Genomic DNA, 21,666 nt, shown 5'->3' on the forward strand with positions numbered 1-21,666 from the left:
AAATGTTTGCCTTTCTCTGCACCGCTTGATTAACATAACTGAACATTTGAATGCTCTTGTACCGTTTCCTTAATTCCCTTTAGAGTACAATTGTACAAACACGTTACTGCGTGCATTGAAACCATGGAGTTCAAAGGCAAATTAAAGTAAGTCTACTCTGCAAAATATAACATCAAAGTCAGATTTAAAAATAATAGGTCGCAAAAATCAGAAAGCCAAAAGCGCTTTATTGTTTGATACAATTCGATCATTGTGCCAGTTTTATCTTTGATTACGACGCTTTCTTTCTTTGACCACATAACTTCCGCAGGGTTGAATAAGCATTTCATCAGTTCTCCCTCAGATGGTATCCCCCGATCTGAGGACACAGATGCCTTCCCTTAACCCTGGGGCCTCCGCTATAGATCGGATGACTCGTTCAGACACCCCTGACTGCACTCCAGGTCCAGCGTTTCTGCCACCCCTGCATGGTGACTTATTCAGGCGGGTCGTACCCTTGAATTGACTGATACAATATTTAGAACGATCAGGCACGGCTGTAGTGTAATAGTCCGCTCGGAGAGGTGGATTCAATATTTATAGCCGCGGCAATCGCGAAGGTACTTGCAGAGCGAGAAGGGCTTTGTAATAGACTTCTCCGTTTTATAAAAGGGATAGATGAAGTGCTGATGCAATTTGACGTCTGCACAAAAGGGATGAAGACTAAAGTGCAGTGGTCTTGGCGCGGAGTTGGACTTTTTAAGGGTGTTACATTCTTAACCATATACTGCAATGTAATACAGGACCACTCGAAAATAAAGGGAGCAGTACTTTCCTCATGACCGCAATGCGTATCTTGTTATGGTGTTTAGTTTTCAAAGTATTAAACTACAGACGTAAACACATTGTAGTCAATACTATGTCGGGCAGACTAGTATCGCAGTAGTCTTCAATCAATTTTAATTTCTATATATTAACCAAGTAATCACTACGTAGACACAAGTCTGCTTTGAAGCTAATCTATGTAGTTCCATGAGTTTATGTCGAGCAAAAACCAGCTTTTATCAGTGGCAAGAGTCCATACTAAGCGTTTGCATGACTGTGATTTTCTATAATGCTTATTATCATACATTAGCATTATGGGTATTACTGTCATTACCATAGCTATTACTGTAATCGCCTAGGCTGTAACTCTACATAACCAACAGTTGTCAGTTGTGATTAATGCTAAATGAAGGGGAAAACATGGTGTATGTGCTGACAAAGCCTGTACCGTTCAGTTTGGTATTTAACGACCTTCTGTTGTATAACTGTATGAAATAAGGCCCATCGATTTTCGCAGCCGCTGCGCGTTAGGGGCGGGTTGCAAAGCTGCTAAGCATTATACTTAGGGGATGTTGAGAAATAGGCGTATTACACACATTATAGGTCCAGACCTAATTTGAAAAGATGAATGATCAAATAAACGTAACCGTAGGATATATGGCAATGAATCAAGTCTGGTACTGGCGCCGCTATTTTTCAAGTCTCAATTCGAACTTTCACAGCTATTAGCGTCCATATGGCCCAGGCGTCTGTAGAGTGTAAGCATTGACAATACCATTGGGTGGGATCTATTCTAGTAGATGTCGATATACCGTTTAAAGAAGACGTGTGATAGAGACTTTAGAGATGAGAACTAGTCGTGAGGGGTTTATTGTACTTGAATGTGTACTAAGTAGAATTGAATTTTTTGTCTAAGGATCGACAAGTAGATGTGTTGCATGACCACGTATACGTAACTATGATCTATTGCCGCGGAACGTGTAACTATATTGCTGTACCTTCACATGTACAGTTGATATGTGGTATGTAGATAAAGGGGTTAGACATGATGTGTCAACTGTGCACGTACCTCCACGTTACTGTCGTTCTCCTGGGGAGGGAGACTGTCCTCTGGGAACGTGGCAGCAGATCTCGCGCCGAGTCTAGGCTCTCCTCCTGATAAGTAAACAACATACATGCTGTATAAAGCCTTGGGAAAATGTAAACATACCACTGAAAACAAAAGATTCAAATGTAACATTTACATATATCGACACAAGTGATGAACAAAGAAAACGCATATCATAGAATTAGCATTCTAATTTGATGCAGCTTATTTGGGTATTACCTGGATATTGTTCTACTTAGAGGTGACCCTGCTCATTGAGGACTTTGCTCTGTAAATTGAATATTGTCTATATAGACACGTATGATCTTTTCCCTAGTTTGTCATAAACTTCAATTACATTTCTATAGAACAAAAACAAATATACAATGATAAGTATAACAATAATTTGAATTGCAATCTGAGCTTCGAAAGGCAGACAGTTTGATGCCAATCTTTGTGCTTTGTCGTATATCTATCTTCCTATCTGAATCATTTATTAGATTTCGCTATAGCAGCAGGGTGCAGGGATTATTATGGATCAATGTAGTTTCAAGTTAAGCTCACTTCTAATGTAAATAATTAATTCCGCATATTTCATTTATATGTATCTGTACGCAACATCAAATACAAAAAGATTACCATGTTCTAGTGCAAGCAGTATCAAAGTGACCCAACGCACTACTGCTTTATTGGCTTTCTTGACACAGAGCTCCACTTTCAGTAACCTTGTCATAAAAGTTCTCTCAAACTGATTGAGGAAGACGGATCGTCCGTTTGCCCCGTGTGTTGGTGTCGCCTTTCCCTGAACCCCTCACGCTGGTAGAGCTCGCGGGAAATGGCAGCGGCCCAGCTTGATTCATGATGCCGACCTTTTCTTCTGGCTGTGATGTATGGGCGCACTAAAGTAAAGGTAACGGAACTCACACGGAGGAAGAGTTTCAACAGAGAGGTAGCCCCCACATTCATTGTCTGTTTTAGGTGAAATATGCGCCTCAAAGACGCAGCTAAAATTCTTACCTCAAGCCTAAAGGTGTTGATAATAACACATTCTCCAAGGAGCTTGAAACATTTGTTACAAAATGTGAGGCATTAACCGAAGTGCCCCTTGAAAAAAGGTTGTCCCATAGGCATTCGCACCCAACTCGCGATACTACAGGAAACCTTCCTTCCCTTCGCCCACAGCACCGCAGCGGTGACTTGTTACGAGCAGAGTGGGCCGGCTGTTGCAACTGATTCGCGTCGTGATTCGAGTAAGGCGAATCAGGTCTGACGTGTGACATATTAGATGAAAAGAGGGCATGCATTTTTTACTAAGGCCCGCGTTTGATCGTAATTTGAAGGGACAGCTTGCAACTTGTCGGTGTGCTCCCAGGCCATTCCCCCGTTATAGACTGAATACCAATTCATTAATGGCGGGAGGTATTTAAATTGATAATGTGACGGGCATAAAAATTCTTAGAATAAGCATCGCTCGTCATTTTGTAGTTCTCGTTCATCATCATGTACTACCGAAGTAGTTCAAATAGATCAAAATATTGTTATTTCAACATTGTTGCAGTTTTGACACTGTTGTTGCCAATTTAGATAGTATAGCATTTTGCATTTCGATTCGGTAGTTGTGGCATCTGTTTGGTTTCAAAGCTCAATCAATGCCTCGCAGAATTTTAATTGCTTGACATATTTTCCCCGCACATCGTCACACTGCCTGGTGATTAAACTCCTTGCCTCGAAACAGAATGCAAGATTCCATCGTTAACTTTTAATGCAGACAAAACACGTCTATATAAAGTAGTCAATCGCAGAGATACAAAGCAATGGAGACTTAAAGATGATGTCGTGACCAGACAAAAATACCTCTTAAAAGATCTAACGATTTTCATGCTTGACTTACTCGAGGACTTAACGTTAAGCTTTAGACATGAAAGTTATCGATCGTTTTAAGTGAACGCCTCAGAGGAGATGTCCATTTTCTCATCAGCTTAACATGTGTTTGGCAGTGCAGTGGGGTGGGATGGTTTTATGTTGGTATTTGTTAAATGGTTTGCTGTCAGTCAACTTCTGTATTGTCATTCTGTATGCATTTCGTCCATTCCGAAACTGTGGAAGACAATGGCGGCCCGCATCGGTTTTATCATTATACACTGATATTCATATTTCAACACTGGGTATGATTACAAAACATTTTGGGTTCCTCTTTGCTAACGATATGCACGGATTTTGCTTTCGATGTGCAGCTTTCAATGGATAATCCTTTTGGATGTATCGAGTATTTGTTAAACGCTGTTGTAAAAGCTTAACTTTTTTCATTGCTTCTTTGTTCATGCCTGGTTACATTACCAGTCACATTATGCATCGTTAGTGTCAAGAATGTTCTTCAATACTGTAAATTCCAATCGGTCAAGTAATAATTTGACTATGAATGACCACCAGTCTTTGCCTTATTGATTTATCTTAATGCAATGGATGACAGCGTCATTAGTCTGATCCCCTTGCAGTTTTCATGGATGACATTATAGACGTCTAAAACTTTGTCTCATATGCATTGCAACGTTCACTGTTGTTCGTAGTTGCCAGAACCTAGTATAGCATAATTAGGAAATGTATACGACATGAGCCAGGTCATGATTTCCAGTATGACCATACGGCATTATGATCATTTAGCATAAGATTATGTCATCCTCATAGCAACACAAAGTCGGCGCGATTGTGCGAAAAAAAATACAGTTGGGCAATTAAAGGTTAGCCGAACAAATTGCTAAACGTTCAGAACATAGCATACCAACCAAAAAGTCTTGATTTTTGTTCGTTCCAATCTTCTTGGAATACTTTGTGAACATTTCCTCAGGGATGAAAAACTATTTTGTTCAAGGAGAAATTCTACATCAAAATCAGTACATTGCGCACTTTCTAGCTTCCTTGTATAACTGACAGTATGGTCGCAAACGATTGTTTTTGGTGAAACTGACGAAAATTGATGTGCGCGTTAGCTTAGCCGTTCAGAAAATAATTAAAACAGAGAATTCTGCTCGCCTCTGTATTCACGCCATACCGTGGTAGGGTCCTACGTGCAGTAAACACCGTAATCCTGGGCAATTGCTCTTTTTGTATGAAGACTTTCAGACGTCTTTAGATCCACGGATGCCTCGTACTTTTATCGACCGGATGTATCGATTGAGACGGTCTTGAAGTTTGAAGTCACCTTGGGGCAGAGCAGGCACTCTCGTTTTGATGTTTCTCTCTCCGCTGCCCATTAATTTCCAGTGGAAGGATATCGGTTCAAATAGACGAATTTTCCAGGTAATTTGAAATGTGCTCAAGCGGAAAAGACCCTTACTTAAACCACAAACCTTAACTGAATTGGAACTCGAGATTCAACCATACTTTCGATCTCACGATCCTTTTGGCTGTTTAGCGTACTTTTTTGAGTAAATGGCAATCTTTAACTAATCCCATCTTAATGGTATTTTCCTTGCCAAACGTTGTCAAACCTAATCTTTGAAGTCGATTCAAGCCTTGCATTTAGTGTTCTTAGACACAACGAATACCATAGTGACCGCCGCTATAAAATATAGGAAAATAGATGCATCACCATTTTATTCATGATAGATGTGCAAGAAGATTCCACTTACATAACAACTTCAGTATGAATTCATGGCTATCGAAAAAATCAAAGCAGGGCCTTCCCTTCAAGTTGAGACGAACCATGATTAATAAAGCTCTTGGGAAACTTTTTTAAATCTTTGTCGAGTGAAAACTGATCTGTCTCTTGTTTTTTAGAAAGGTTACACTGTGATATGCTAGTAACCAGTTCACCGAAACAGCGGGTTTCTATCAAATAAGTGCAATGCATTTTACTCAGTATAGCCGCCAGGTCCGAACACGATATATGAATTGTGCTGTGGCCTTCGGTTTGTCCTTCACTCGATCCCTTTATCTCCTGTGTATCAGATGTGTGAATGTGGTCTGAACAAAGGATTTGTAGTAAATGAAATAGAAAATCCCATTACAGAAGGATAAAAAGGACATCCTGCACAAAGATCGCGCTTGCTTGACCGATTGGACGCGGCAGCTTACCGTCGTCACGCCGCCCACTCGCCCATGCAAGCCTCTAATTGAAGCTGATATATCCACGTCAGCCCGCATCAACTTCAACCTACAACTGACAAAGGATCTTAAGTTCATCCCCGTCCAAGGTTGCCACGCATCTTGTCGTAAGCCCAGGATTAGGTGAGAGAAAGGCTAACACTTATTTCATGTGACATTTGGGGATACCCCAATCTACGGAGATTAATAGGAAGCTGTCAGAACCACTTGAGACACTAAAGACCAGAGGGGATTGTGTGACATTTGGTAAAAGAAAAGGACGTACGTGCTGGGAACGGCGGTACTGAATACACCCTATCTATCATACATCTTCAAAGTAATTAATATGGAGTAGATATCCAGAGATAGCGTTTCTTTTAATGGCCTGTCTTACGCCTTATTTTAATTCATCACTGTGACGGACTCTTTTTACTTTGCAGTCATTCAACAGTTTAATGTATCGGAATGTTTATGAAGCTACAGGACAGAAATTATAAGAAATGTTTGAAAGAGTTTCAAAATCTAACAGTGAGAAGCTGGTGTGTTACGCCGAAGGGCGGTTATACCGGCTATATAGATACAGATTCAGTTACCAATGAGTATATATTTGACGTTTGTAACCTGTTATGCAGATTGAAAATTTAACCAAGAACTTATACCACGCGTTAAGTTAACGCCATTATTTCTGTCAAAAAAGTACTTTGCCCATTCTACTGTACAACGTGCATGGTGTTTTGAGGTGTTTTAAATGCCATGGTAGCGGGTATAAGAGTTTCAAAGAGTGCAAAAGTTGCGAGAAGTGACCTTGCCCTTCATGTAAATTCTGCACACAGCCCTGTTGTAATCCAAACACGTAAATATCAAAGGTTGCAATCGACGACATCAAAGTACAGCATGACGTGAATCAGACTGAAACCAACAAGCGTACTAAAACATCCACACAGCCTCTACTGGAAAGCGTTAAGTATAAGAATGTGTTGGTTATTCCACTAGCGTGGCGACCTCGCTGCCACCTAAAATTTGACATAACGCTCAACCCATTTCTTACATAAGAAAAAACGAAAACCTTTACGCTTCAAGTGTTCTGCAGTCTTTAAATTCACACCTTAAGAGTTTACATGATATTCCAATAAGAAATTCAAGGCTTACAGAAATTCAATGTAGGTCGCAACGAGCTCGCAGCGCGATCGCCGTCTAGGGGGATGGGGGCCTTATACGCCAGTATCGATTTAAATCTTATCATACATCAGTATGTGCTTATGGTATCAGAATTACCAAATGTTGCATTTCAATCGATGGCGCAGAGAGAGCATTCGCACGATTGATAGGTCGCAATACTTCACACGATGCACTGCAACATACGAATTATATTCTATAACATCTAGATCCTAGAACCACTGACTCAATAGCTGACGGTTTCCCATGCTTTTCTGCTACATCTAGCTTTGCTTTTCTGATAACTATGCTGTGATGTTATGATATATGCGATATTAAAAACAGGAATTGTAAAAAAACGACTTGTACCAATATCCGTCGCTATATCGTGAATGTTTACAATCAGAATGTGGCAATACCAACATGATGATAACATACTGCGACACGAAATGCACTTTTATCATTTTTGTAGTTAAGATGCGGTGACATCCATGTTCAAACTGTGAACTCTTAAAATGTCTTAGGTCAAACTGTGGTGATATCAGGGATCGTAATCTCAGCCTGCTTCGGGTGACAGGGTAAAGATGTCTGGAATCAATCTATATGTACATCAACGGTCAAACGTAGGTAGTATAATTCTTAATCAGAACCAGAAGCAGTCTTTATCAACATTCAGGACGAAAATTGGAATTCACTTATTGTATGATATTCCTCATTTGATGTGGTTATAGGTTGAAAGATCACTAGTATCAGACCGTTGAGATTTTAAGATAAGAATTTCAGCAGCTTGAAACAGATCAAATGTAGTGATAAGCTGTTAGAATTTCACTTGCTGACAGTATCTTTACGGACGAATGCTGAAGACTATTACCTGAAAAGGACTACAAATGAACCTTTGACTTTTTCTAGAGTTTCCGTCAATGTATCACAAAGTTTGATGCAACCATGAAGAATCGTCGGGTAGTCTTTAATGCATACTAAACGACTTATCAACAGTTATGAAGTCATGAATCAATATCATTGAAACCAGGCTGCCTACTATATCACATAACATGTTTTCATCTCTGTATTCCATACGAGGCACACAGAGAGCGCCATGCACGGATTTGCATGGTCTTGTTCACTCAAGCCTTTTAGTAGGACCGAAATGAAACGAGGAGATGGAAGTCGTCTTTACGAGGGAAAGGGTAACGGGTCCGGATAACGCGGCTATCTGTCAGGAAGTGGAAACGACGTTAGCAGAAGATCCGGCAAGCCCTTAGCTATTAACTTACACGATCCTTGTCTTATAGCAAAGATCTTGGCAGATGTGGCCCCTGGTATCTCCTTTAGTCTTGGGTATACTTATGACCTGTCTGAGTGAAGGGATACACGCCAAATGAATTAGAATTATACTGTATCTCTCTTCATAAGGAATTCCAAAGCAATTTGGGAAGCATCCGGCGCCTCGCAGGTATTCCACGCATCAGTCATGGACCGCGGTACACCTGCGCCCTTCTCTCCGACTTAGCGTCCGCACCTGTAGCCCGAATCCGCAATCTCTTTACAGGCCATCTGATGGAAAGCGCCTTTAGGAAACTGTTCACTTTTTTCATTACGACTGAAGTATCTCGTAAACGCATTATATCGGAGTCTTTACGAGATAGTTCGCTTGGCGCCTCCGCCCTCGCTTCGCAATTACCGCGTCATGATTGCGTTCCGGATAATACAGAAACCGACTGGGGTTTCCTCCGAATTGCAGGAGGAATTAAATGAACAGATAATGTGTTTTTTTTATATTACAATGTGGGCAATAACTGTCTCTTCTAAATGTGCACAAACCTGAGTAGAATGCGAGTTTCCATATGCTATGGTCCTATGTATGCGTTATTAGGTAGGACAACGGATAATTAAACAGCAAAGGTGATTATTTTCACCTGAAGGTAGACATTTATCTTGACTATGCTATTTTCTTAATTTATTCCACGTCGTCTGAATCAAACTTGTCTCTTCTTAAAGTTCAAAATGGCGATTTGAGCTTCTCAGGCCTATCAAAGATTCTCATGAAACAACAAAGGTTCAAAGAAAAACCTGAACAAACTGAGTAGAATACGACGCAATTGTATGGATAATTGAACAGGTGATTTTTTTTTTAATCTGAATGTACACATTTATCATGACAATGCCATTTTTTTAATTGCTTCCGCATCGTCTAAGTCAAACCTGTCTCTTCTTAAAGGTCAAAATGCCGATTTGAGCTTCTCAGGCATATTTAAGATTCTCATGAAAAAAACAAAGGTTTAAACAGAAACAGAAACAAACTGAGTAGAATACGACTTTCCCTATGTTATGTTCCTACATATACGTAATTAGGTACCGCAATGGATAATTGAACAGCACATGTGATTATTTTTGTCTAAATGTACACATTTATCTTGAACTCCGCTATTTATTCATTGCATCAAAATCGTCTGTTCTTAATGCTCAACAGCCTGATGAAGATATGGTTTTCCATATGTTATGTTCATACGCATGTGTAGTTAGGTAGGACAATAGATACACATTTATGTATGACTTTGTAATTTGTTCATTGCTTCAACATCGTCTGAACCGATCCCTTCTTAATGTTCATAAACCTGAATAAAATGTGACACATCATAAGTCATTCGCGAATGCCGTACATTAACGTAGGAGTAATTAGTTATGAAAATGGATGATAAACTTGCATGGATAATTATTCTTCTCTGGATGTTGATATCTTCCTTCTCCTTGCCATTATTGATCTTTGTCTTTTTTTTACTGTACGGGTCCACAAACCTAGTGTCTTCCTCTTTTTAAAAGTACCCTAACTAATAGAAACGTTCGTATATAGATGAAAGTTTTATATATAAATATATAGAAGGAAATTTATGTCACGATAGCCCTAGAATATATTTATATCTATATATCTATAAATAGATATCTCTCTCTTTTCTTCTCATTTTTCAATTTTCTTCTATATAAATTAAATAGATATAGATTAAGATAGATATATATTCATAATGCAAATGATTATCATCAAATACATCCCATTTTTCACCGTGTAAGCCAAGTCTATACCAAACTACTTCCCTCAACGCCCCCGCCGTTACAAATCGGTCTTCTCGGGACCTTCTAGTCTGCTGTCCAAAGTTGGACACGTAAGACTGAAGACTGGTTTCCTGTAACGCTAATTCCTGCGACAGAGCTGCCCCCGGTATCGGGAATTGTTGTTTTGATGGATGCTTTGGTCAAACAAGCGCATAAATACACCCCGACTCCTGCTTCCAATATCAAATATTAAGCCATTAAGATAGTTGCCTGGCGCTACATAATTCTCCCCGAGCCCAGAAAGGAAAATGCCAATATCACCGAGCAGACGCTACATATTTCATCGTCCGCACAATATTGGATAAAGACACCCGCAGACATGCCAGCTGTTTCAAGACTGCATTTAAGCTGCCGTTAGGAGGACACGATATAGTTATCAGTTTGGATAGATAACAAGGAAATACATCTAGATAAGAATACAAATAGCAAGTGGAAAAATGGCGTTTGCCTTTACAATAAAGTCATCGTTTTGGATGGATAGAAAGGAAAACAGTGTATACAGTGTAGATAATGGAGGAACCGTAGGCAAAGAAACTTGATATTAATTGTTTAGATGAAAACGTATCCTTGTCTGTGAGCTATTTGGCATTGTCCATATCTAAACACATTATCCAGGAGTATAAGTTTCAGCACCGGTTCTAATAAGTTTTACGCTGTCTCCAATTACATTTCGCTCAAGGGATTCTGTCACAGATCAAATGTCAATACGTTACACAACAGCGACTCGCGAATACGTCTTGCGGTGCCTTTGACGTACACTTGAGATGGTCTGAACCCCTTTGGGACAGAAGAGGAACAATCTCCGGCTGGAAATGGGGTATGGCATTACGCGATATGGAATTGCTCACTAACGCAGGGTTCCGGGGACAATTTGAATCGTTGGAAGCATTTAGGGATTGTTACGTTGGCGTCATGCTGGGATAAAGATAAGATACATGAGCTAACAGTATAAAATTTGCGAGTTACGGATACACTTTCGAACCACAGGAAGCAAGCCGTGTCGTTGCTAGAAATGTCTGTAGATTTTACATCTGAGATACGTTCACAGGCTACTAACTTGATGTACTGGCCATATTGTTTCACTGCAGGGAAGTTTTGTTCAAAGGAAGGCTGCCTCCACAGACTTGTCTCTTATGTTGTAGTCAGAGTAGGACTTGCCGAATGTCCCAGCAAATGAGAGTTCTCACATCATGTTACTGGGAATTCGTGGCGTATAGATTTCATTTTGAAACCAATTTAGTATAGTTGAGCTCAAATAGAGCTTGCTGACCATATGTCACAGTGATCGAGTGCTCTGATATCAAATACTCCCGCAAAGTTTCGTACACATGGTAACATATCGATTGCATTTCAAAACTAATTTTTGATGTTGCAGTCCAGGTAGAGCGTTTTCATCTGATACTTCCGCAAGGTGTGGTGCACATGGTGTCATCATGGTGACATATAAATTGCATTTAGAAATTAGTTCTTGATGTTTGAGCTCAAATAAAACTTGCTGACCCAGTGTCGCTGTGATCGAGCGTTCTGATATCAAATACTCCTGCAAAGTTTTGTACGAAACGTGACCCATAGATTGCATTTCTCACCTAATCGTTTACGTTACTACTGTAGCAGTGATCGAGCGCTCTGATATGAGATACAAAGATCTGTAAAAAAAACGTGACATATAGATTACATTAAGAAAGTAATTTTTGATGTTACAGTCCAGGTAGAACTTGCCGACCATGTGTCGCGTTGATCGAGCGCTTTTCCCTGCGGCGTTTCTTCTATTTCTGTCCGTCATTATGTTTCGTCGGCCAGGCAAACAGCCCGCGATGCCACCCCAGATAGTATCAATAAAGTTGTCGCCGAGACCGGAGCCTGGAGACAGATTATCAGCCGGGACAAGTTGCCCCGACCGTGAAATAGAATTTCCTGCTGAGCCTCGGAAATTCCTTTCGCTTGATACGCCGACATCATATCGGGTTTGCGGCGAGCGTTCGGTCCGTGTTGATGTGTGTATCGACGTGGGGGACGGCAAAGTACCGGAAGGGCTTTTAATAGATTGGATAGAGGCAAGGGAAGGAGGTGAGAATACTGTAGGTAAACTTGTTAGCAGGAACTACAAAACTTCCCTATTGCATACAGATGAACATTGGTTAGTTGGTGTTCAGTCTGCATTTCATAACAACGAGCAAAACAGCTGTCCCATACAGATTGTTACAAGTACCAAAGTATTATCACTCCATTCAAAATGTCACGGAAGCATTCTAAATTTGTTGCAAAGGAAAATCATAGTCTTGTCGATATCACTTAAAGTTCAGACCTATATTTCATTGAAAGCTTTTAACCTCACATGTAAGCATGGTCTGCCTAGTCGGAATCAATACAACACAATGTAGGAGTTAAAGCTTAAGTTAAGGACATACGTCTTTCAAACTTACCTGGCCAGCATCCCTCAGAACGAACCAGATGCCACAGCATGGCGGTTCTGCATCGACCTAGACCGTACGACTCTTCCAAACCAAATAAACCATTTGTTACCTGTGATTTCTATGGTGATTCAGCGAGTTTGATAAGGTGCCAAGCGTATAGGATCAGATAACATCACATCAACCCATCAGGTGGCAACATAAATAGCTACAGTAGCGATTCTTTGTGCGAGAAACCATCTGTTCATACTTAACATTGCATCGGCGTTCCCGTTGCTGAATGGATCTTGGTACAATGCCCCGGACGAAGATTTGCAAGACGTTGGGGGAGTAATACAGGATGAAGTGGACGTTTTCGAACAAAGCCAGGTTTCTACAGCCACAGGCTACCGACCTGAACTCAAAAGTCTCTGGCAAGTCTTGCCAGATCTTGATAAAAGTCTATGGAGAGTCTTGCCATTGCTGAATGGATCTTGATACAAAACACTGGTGGAGGATTTGCAAGACGTTGGGAGAGTAATACAGGATAAAATGGAAGTTTTCGAACAAAGCTGGGTTGCTACAGCCATAGCTTTAGGCTACGGATCTTAACTCAGGCGTCTGTGGCGAGTACTGCCACTGCTGAATGGATATTGATTTAAAATCAGGGTTTGGAAAAACGGTGGAAAAGAAATACAGGATGAAATGGAAGTTTTCGAACAAAGCTGGGCTGCTACAGCCACAGGCTACTGACCTAACTTCAGGCGTCTATGGCGAGTCTTCCCATTGCTGAATGGATCTCGATACAAAACCCTGGACAGGGTTTGAAAAAAAGAAAAGGATCGAAAAGTAATACAGGATGAAATTTTCGAACAAAGCCGGGCTGCTACTGCCACAGGCTACGGAACTGAATTCAGGCGTCTATGGTTAGTTTTGGCATTGCTGAATGGATCTCGATACCAAACCCTGGACAGGGTTTGAAATGAAATAAAAAAACGTTGGAAAAGTAATACAGGATGAAATGTAAGTTTTCGAACAAAGCCGTGTTGCTACAGGCCCAGGCTACGGACCTGAACGCAGGCATCTATGGTGAGTTTTGGCATTGCTGAATGGATCTCGATAAAAAACCATGGACAGGGTTTGAAATTTAAAAAAAAAAAAACGTTGGAAAAGTAATACAGGATGAAATGTAAGTTTTCGAACAAAGCCGGGTTGCTACAGTCACAGACTACGGGACTGAATTCAGGCGTCTATGGCGAGTCTTGCCATTGTTGAATGGATCTCGATACAAAACCCTGGACAGGGTTTGAAATAAAAAAAAAGTTAGAAAAATAATACAGGATGAAATTGAAGTATTCGAACAAAGCCGGGTTGCTACAGGCACAGACTACGGACCTGAACGCAGGCCTCTGTGGCGAGACTCGCCCATAATGAGTTCAATTCTAGCAGGGATATGACACCGTTTCTGCCGGATTGGGGCGCCGACATCGCTGCGGGAAGACAGATGGGTTCATCTGCGCTGAGAGGAAACCTGGTGGAGATCCAAATTACCCCGGGTTGCGAGCTTTCCGAATCAAGTAACGAAAGATGCGCAACCCTTACGGGAGGCATGGCATGACTAGGGGATGAATAAGCCCTTAACAAGAGCCTTCCGTCAATGTGTATCGTAGACAAATGTTACATCTTGGCATCATTGCTTGAGCAAATACTTAATCTAAATGTGTTGTTATGGTAGTGCATATATGCTTCTATTGAGGAGGATGGGGTCCATAAGGTTGACGTCAATCGCTGTTACACAGACATTTTGTTATGTTGGGTTTTACGTATACTTTGTCCCACGTAATCTTCGGTAGACTTCGTCTGCAACTTATTGCGGTACACCGAATGGCATGAATTATTGGGCATACTTTGTTTTATTCTTGTTCAGCTTTTTTGGCACTCAATCTTTAGAAAGACGAGTAACGCCACACGGCAGATGAAACAAGCTCACAAATCTGTAGGCCAAAAATCGACCTTGACCTTCATCTTCCCAAGACCTACCCGAATGCCAAATAGCATCGTAATCCATCCAAAGGCTCATGAGTTATACTGACTACAAAATACGGAAACACGCACCCACACATAGACACACAGACACTCCCAAAATCAACCTCCATTTTTCATGTCGTTAATGCTATGTATACACTAGTTGGAGAAAAATTAAAGGATTCGGTATATCCTTTTCCGAACAAGGTGTAGCTTTAAGGTATCTTATGTACTTTTATCACTTTATAGACTGTTCTCCGTGAAACTACCCTGTGTATTTTATGCACACCTTCTTCTCCTTATGGAACTAGCTCTAAACACTCGTAACTCCCTGCGGGTTACCCATGGCGACGCCTTCTACCACTCTCCATTAAAGAATTAATTTGACGTATCCATTCCTAAACACTGTGAAGCTTCCAGGCCCTTTTTAAACATCAAACGCTTATAGGGTTTACTCAATGAAACCTCCCTCTGCATTTTATGCACACAGTCTACTCATAATGGAACTAGCTCTAAACACCCATAACTCCCCGACCACAAACCACCTCCGCAATACCCATGGCCATGATGATAAACGATGTAAAACAATTTTTAGCTTCCAGGTTCTTTGTAAACAACAAACAGCAATTCTTTCCTCAATCAAACCTCCCTGTGGATTCTGTTCTGCTCATTATGCAACTACCTCTTAACACCCATAACTCCCTGTGCACATACCATCCCCGACCGACCCGTAACGACGCCTTCCACCACTCTACATGTCCGCTACCATTACCGGCATCACCGTGAGCTGCTTTCCTCTGTGGCAACGCCAATTCTATCTAAATTACGGGAATCCTCCGTTCGCCTCCCGCGATCGCCCGCGAGATTAAGCTATTGACGCGCATTAAGTAATGGAGGGATATAAGAATGCTTGTTGCAGGTACTTATCTGGGTATAAAATCCCCGCCTGGGGTGATTCCAGGCGAATACCCGGTGATAGGATGAGCTCAGGGGGATGTTGACTCTGATGATGAAACCGTGTTAGACTACAGGAGTACTACTGACGCCTGTATCTCCCGCATGCATGGCGCCGCCGTGAAAATGTGTGCTCATGGATGTTTACAATTCGTAGCGAGCTGTTTATCTTATTAATATACTGTCAATTATTTTGATTCTGCTGTATTGATCTGATTGTGATGGGAGCATCCTTGTGTTGAGTATCTTTCATATGGCGTGAGATTTCATTCATTTTGTAATGCACTATTTTATTCAGATTAAAACTTGACATCCTATTTCTGCCACCTTTATTTTACACACGCAGGGTGCCACGGTACAAATGTGTATACAGTTATGCTATATTCGTTATGCCAATGCTATCAAAACATTTCAAGTATCATTGTTGTTACTACCTTGATATCATTATAACTGTGGTTCCCTTGCTTTGATATAAATTATGTGAAATTCATTTGGTTTTCTCAGTCAAAATTTATATTTAAATGTTATTATCTGTTTTTAAGTCGTAGAACTAACAGATAAATATTTCAAGCCTCCTTGTATTGGCATGGCATTAAGCACACCATATATGTTACACGATATTTTAGTGCAACCACATTACGAAAGCTGTGGGTTGAGCTTCTTGTCTAACTCGTTATTTGCGTGTTGCGTGCCACAAGCCGCGATTCTGTTGTATATTTTATACCGCTCCGCAAATTAGAAGTTTTAATGGCCCTTTGTGGATCCTCAAACTGCGTTCCAAATGGCAAACCAATTAAGTGGTATGTAAATAACCCCGAGAAGAGACTGCTTCATATTCGCTTTGCGGAAATCAAGTCCAACCCGCACGCACTATAGAGGCGTAACACGCTCACCCTAGCTGGTGAAAAGTTGTACGTGAAATCATAGTAGGCATTAGATAAATCGTAGGTAGTGGTAGGATATTGGATTTTTTCCCAGTCGTCATCAATATGAGGGATTTGGGCCTAAGCATCTGCGTGTGGTACGTCCCAAGTACGTATCAAGCGGAGTCCTTCATTGTAGCCGAATACTATCTTAGTCAAACATAACCTGTGTAAAATGCGACCACTGTGTTTTATATGTGGTCAGCGTTTATCCTAGTTTTCTTTTCTTAGTAAAATACGAGGATGCGACTTAGCAGCAGACTTCTAAATAGGGGTATAAGGTCTCCTCATTGATTGTCCATCATGGTCGATGATTAGATATTAGGTATTACTTAGACTATTGGTCTTTTTATTGGTCGTCATCAAGCTGAAGGATTTGTGCTTTAGCTTTTAAGTACATCATTGCGTCTTCTTGTCATGAAGACTTAAAAGGACCAAGTGGCAATCGTCAACTTGAACTTGAACAGGCTTGTACCTAAACTTCAATTTTGATTTCATTTGTTCCTGAATGTCTACCTATGCGTAGTTATCATGTTTTAGTCTTTTAGGCTGACTGACAGTGCAGCAGAACAATGTCCAACTGTACAGATTCTGAACTGAAAAAAGAAAAACATCTATCGAGCAGATATACTGCCTTTAAACTGCCGTCAGCATTGAATACTTTTGATCTTCATCATCATCTTGTCAACCATTTGTCTTTCGTTTGATTTTTCTTTTCTTTTTGATAAACTAAATCCATGACCTGCCAACAGACTGTCCATTGTTGATAAACTAAATCTATTACTTACCTACATCCTGCTCCTTGGAAGGCCCCAGCAGCGCCAATGTCACGGAGACCAGTAGAATCGGCCCCAGGCAATTATCCATCTTCAGTGCCGCAGCGCTTCCCAAAGGAGACTACAACTGCAACTGGAAACCTGCAGCGGAACCTGAACTCATCGGAGGGTCTACAGAAATCCTTTCAACTGTACCCGCCCGGTGAATGAATTATAGCAATTGGTTTTGAGATAAAGAACGAGGGAATACGCCGTGGTTATTCATCTGTAGAGGGTCCTCTATGGATCTGCAAGGGAGGGTAAGTCAGGGCTCAATGCAGTCAGAGCCTGAGTGGCGATGCTGCATCTGCTGAGTAACACCTTCTTTATACTGCCTTGTCAAAGGGATGCTTCAACCCAGAATAGTACTTGAACGTACATGTGTATAGCTGATCGTATGAGAAATGCACGGGATAGCCGGGCTGGCGTTATGATCCGCTGCTTGATTGAACACGGCGTATACCCGCGCGCCTTTGAACCCGCTGCTCGTGAAAGTCTGTCCTCCACCGCCGTCTGGTGTCCTCTGATCGATACGGCTGTGCGACCACTGCGGTTGTCACCAGATATCAACCTGTGAAATGAGGTCCATTTACACCTCCGGGTCGGCCCATCGTGTCCTGCGGGCCCTGCGCCTCTCACCTTCCGCCCGCAGACTAGCCGCCGCCACGGTAAGTCCCCAATCGGGCCTGTCTGCTGTATGAACACCTTCCGTGATGACTATGCAGTACGCCTAATTGACTCCAATCCGGCAGATTACCGAGAAATCTTCGCGGTTCCTGATACCCCTCATCCACGCCTGTAAACCTATACTGTACAACCGGCGGTGTGACTCAGGCGTCGTAAATTCCAGCCATCGTGCACACCGGCGTTTTCCGGGAGAAGACAGGCTAGCTCCTTCGTGTCACGTTCCAGGAAGACCCTCTGGATAGCAAGATAGCACGTTCCTGGATAACAAGGCTTGTGTTCGCTAGTCTGACACCCGTCCTTGTCCCTGACGAAACCGCCCGGTTGCTACAGTCAGACGTGCAAGTGAACACGGCAGCTGCGGGCGGGCCAGGTGGTCTGAACTAACAGACCTTGAAAAAAAAACAGGAAGGAAATTTGTTAGCGGGCGGGGCAACTGACGCTCCGCGGACGACCAATCAGCGAGCAGCCACGCGCCGGCCTGGCTACATGTATATATATGGCGCTGCCAGAGAGGTAGCATATGCGCTGGAAGCATTATGACCCTTATAAATTATACTCATTGTCCCATTATGCCGATAGACCAGATGAGGAATTGCATACAGGGAGCTGCGACGGTCAAATGACATGTCTGAAAACTCCACAGTAAATGGTTATATTTACCCCATAGAGCATAATGCATGCTTATTCATCAAAATCGCACTTTGGTTTAAGCTTATCATGAGAACACCTTTTTTTTTCACAAAAAAAAAACAAACTTACTGTCAGTTGGACTTGTCTCAATTGTCATTTGGGTCACCAGACCGACTAAACGAACCAGAAAAACCGTCGTGGATTTTCATTAATAGTACCCAATACATGTTTGTATTCATTTGTATTGCAGCCCCTAAATGCATTCAAATCATAGCGAAGTTGCTATTGTTTTTAAAATCGCGTAGCAGACGTGGCCTTAACAGAAATGTGGATCACCATAACGAACGGGAAAACGTACCGATGCAGAAAGGCGGGGTGAAACTGCTTCAGAGTAATATTGCATTGCAGTTAGGTATATGGCAGTTTATATCTGAAACGATCGTTCTCCGCTGCCAAGTGTGACGTATGCATCATCACGGTAGAGCCGTGGATCGATCCAAACCGTATCAAGTTCGCCAAGAAACTGCCCGCAGTCTGAACTGTGCGTCAAGATACAGTCAGTCTGCTGCTCGAGCCTTCAATACGTACATGGCTCAGACGGTAACAAGCTCGAAATTAATGCAGAATCCATGTATTTCTGTCTCTCCTGTCGATATAAACCTGAGTATTACCAGATCCGGCATCTTTGTCACCTCTTTTGTCGGGACACACCTCCCCGCACCGTCAGCGAGTCCGATTGTACTGTCGGCCGTTCAATGTAGACTGCAGTTCTTGGCTGGGTCCAGAGCAACACTTTCGCAGTCCAGAACTGATGGTTATCTAAACCACTCCTGGCAGTAGGGAGCATTACCCACACCTTTTCCCTCAGAGAGTAACAGGCTCGATTACGGATTTCAGCAGTGCGGAAGAAGGGGTCGTCGACACGGAGAGATATGAATATGTATCCTGCAATTTCATGGGGGGAAGTGAGTAAACGCGTGACGAAGGTCGCGGAGTCATTGAATTATACGGGGGATCTTTGCCTCCTCAACACACGCCGTGACTTGTTTGTCGGCATGATAAGTTATCAGTGTGGTTGACGGGGCACTGCGACGTGGCAGGACTTGTAATGAGGACTGGAAACAAGCCTGGGGCTCAACGGCAATAAATGGATATTAACGTGTCTGTTCCGAAGAGCAATAACACTTGATTTAGCACCAATCATAGAGGGAAGTAGGCTCTTGTCAAACTGTGGCCAAGTCATAAAAACAGTTGGGTTTAGCCACCTGATGTTCTTTGCTTTATACGATTTTACAGCCCAAGGACAATTAGTACAAACAGATGTTTTCATTTATACCCTCATACAACTAGGTCGGTGACCTCGCTGGCACCGCGCTGCTACCTCAAATTTATCACATCGCTCAACGAATCATAATGTGAAAAAAGACAAATGTTTCAAGGATATGTATGTTTTGTCTTTTCAGTTTTATTTATTTATTTTCATTTTGCATAATATTCCAATCATGAAGTCAAAGGTTACACCATTTCAATTTAGGGTACAACGTCTAGTGGAATTGGGGCCTTATCTTAAGGTTGTTTTAAGCACTGCACAACCGTACCAAAGCAAAGCGTTCATAGTACATAGTATGAAAATGACAATGATTACATCTATGCCATAAGCTAAACTTGTCAAGACATAATAAACTTGCGAAGAGGATATAAACAGTGTTTTTATTCGCAGTGCAACAGTAATCGTTGACGCCATTGCATTAATACAGTGACCTTATAACCAGTTCTGTACCAAACAAAATAAATCAGCAATCAAGCATTCCCAAGACCTTCCTTTCTTCCTTCGGGGGATGAAATCTAATTTGGTCCTCTACACGCAGACAGAAATTAGTGTAACCTGGTAACCTGCTACTGAAATGGATCGACATTCATATCCAGCTCTAACCACCTCATATCATGTACGTTATGAATAGAGACAGTGAGCCAAGGAAGATTTTGTTTGACTTACACGCAAAGCTTTCACCTCTAATCTTAGAAAGGTCTCCCAATCTTATAGAAGCAGTGAACCAAGAAAGATCTAGTTTGGCTCAGTTTTAACAGCGTTCACCTCCGATTGTACAAAGGCTTCCAGACATGCATGCATGGTCGAATGTTATAAAAGAAAAACGTAACTGCACGACAATTGTACGTTATATAACTGTAACTAGTAAATAAACTCTAGATTTAGAAAAACCCACTTGAAGAATGTACTAGGAAGTATTTTCAGTGGTAACCTTTTATCAGTGTGGGCGGCATCCCATTGTAGCAAATGTGACTCAAACTGGTTTCATTTTTTAGATGTTCAACTGCAGTTGCCAGCACCTTAGAACTATTCTTCGGGGCCATGAAGTGTCCTTCATCCCGCTATCACGACATCTTCGGCATTACAGTGTGCTTCCATGTGTGCACGATGATGATGCCAGCCCGACACGCCTGCTTGCTTTGAAGAAGCGTAGGTAATCCATATTCCGTGTGGTCGTTTGAGTCTTCTTACCACGTCTCCATGGGTCCTACAAGAGTACAAGAGTAATTCATCCAATATAATCTAATACATGAGCAAAATACAGTATAAAAATGGCGTATATACTTTGAATCTTTTAATTGCGTTTTCTACTCTGTACTCAGAAATTACAAGATGGATTTCTAACATTTGAATCTTAAGGAGATTGGGATAACCACGGCAGGATATGTGATCGTGACTTGGTTCCAATTGCAATCAGCTTACAGTCGTCTTTTGATATCGGAAATCTGTAATAATCTAGATGTCTTCTCAACCTGTTTTTCTTTGCATAATAAAAATACATAATGCCACCAATATTATTGCAACAAACGTCCATGTGTCGTCTTAGGATGTTACGTAATGTGGCTCAGTTCAAAATTTAGAACCGTTTCTCACGGTTTCCTTGACCTTGCAGCATACAGTAATCCACTCCTCGAGCAAGACACATTTATATTGTCACTGCTTAAGTAAAACAAAG

At 41.6% G+C, this 21,666-nt stretch overlaps 1 protein-coding gene across 1 annotated transcript in view; it reads right to left on the minus strand.

Moving 5' to 3' along the window:
* Positions 1-18,420, minus strand: part of LOC136447579 (plexin domain-containing protein 2-like) — a 32,065-nt gene extending 13,645 nt beyond the window's left edge. Inside the window, exons 1-2 of the mRNA XM_066446581.1 lie at positions 17,318-18,420; positions 1,874-1,959 (exon numbers count right to left, since the gene is read on the minus strand). Of these exons, the coding sequence (XP_066302678.1) occupies positions 1,874-1,959; positions 17,318-17,396 (165 nt within the window). The 5' untranslated portion in view covers positions 17,397-18,420. The remainder of the gene's footprint in view (positions 1-1,873; positions 1,960-17,317) is intronic.
* Between the last annotated feature and the right edge of the window lie 3,246 nt (positions 18,421-21,666).

The sequence above is a fragment of the Branchiostoma lanceolatum genome, chromosome 13 (genome assembly GCF_035083965.1).
Source record: "Branchiostoma lanceolatum isolate klBraLanc5 chromosome 13, klBraLanc5.hap2, whole genome shotgun sequence".
Lineage (NCBI taxonomy): Eukaryota > Metazoa > Chordata > Leptocardii > Amphioxiformes > Branchiostomatidae > Branchiostoma > Branchiostoma lanceolatum.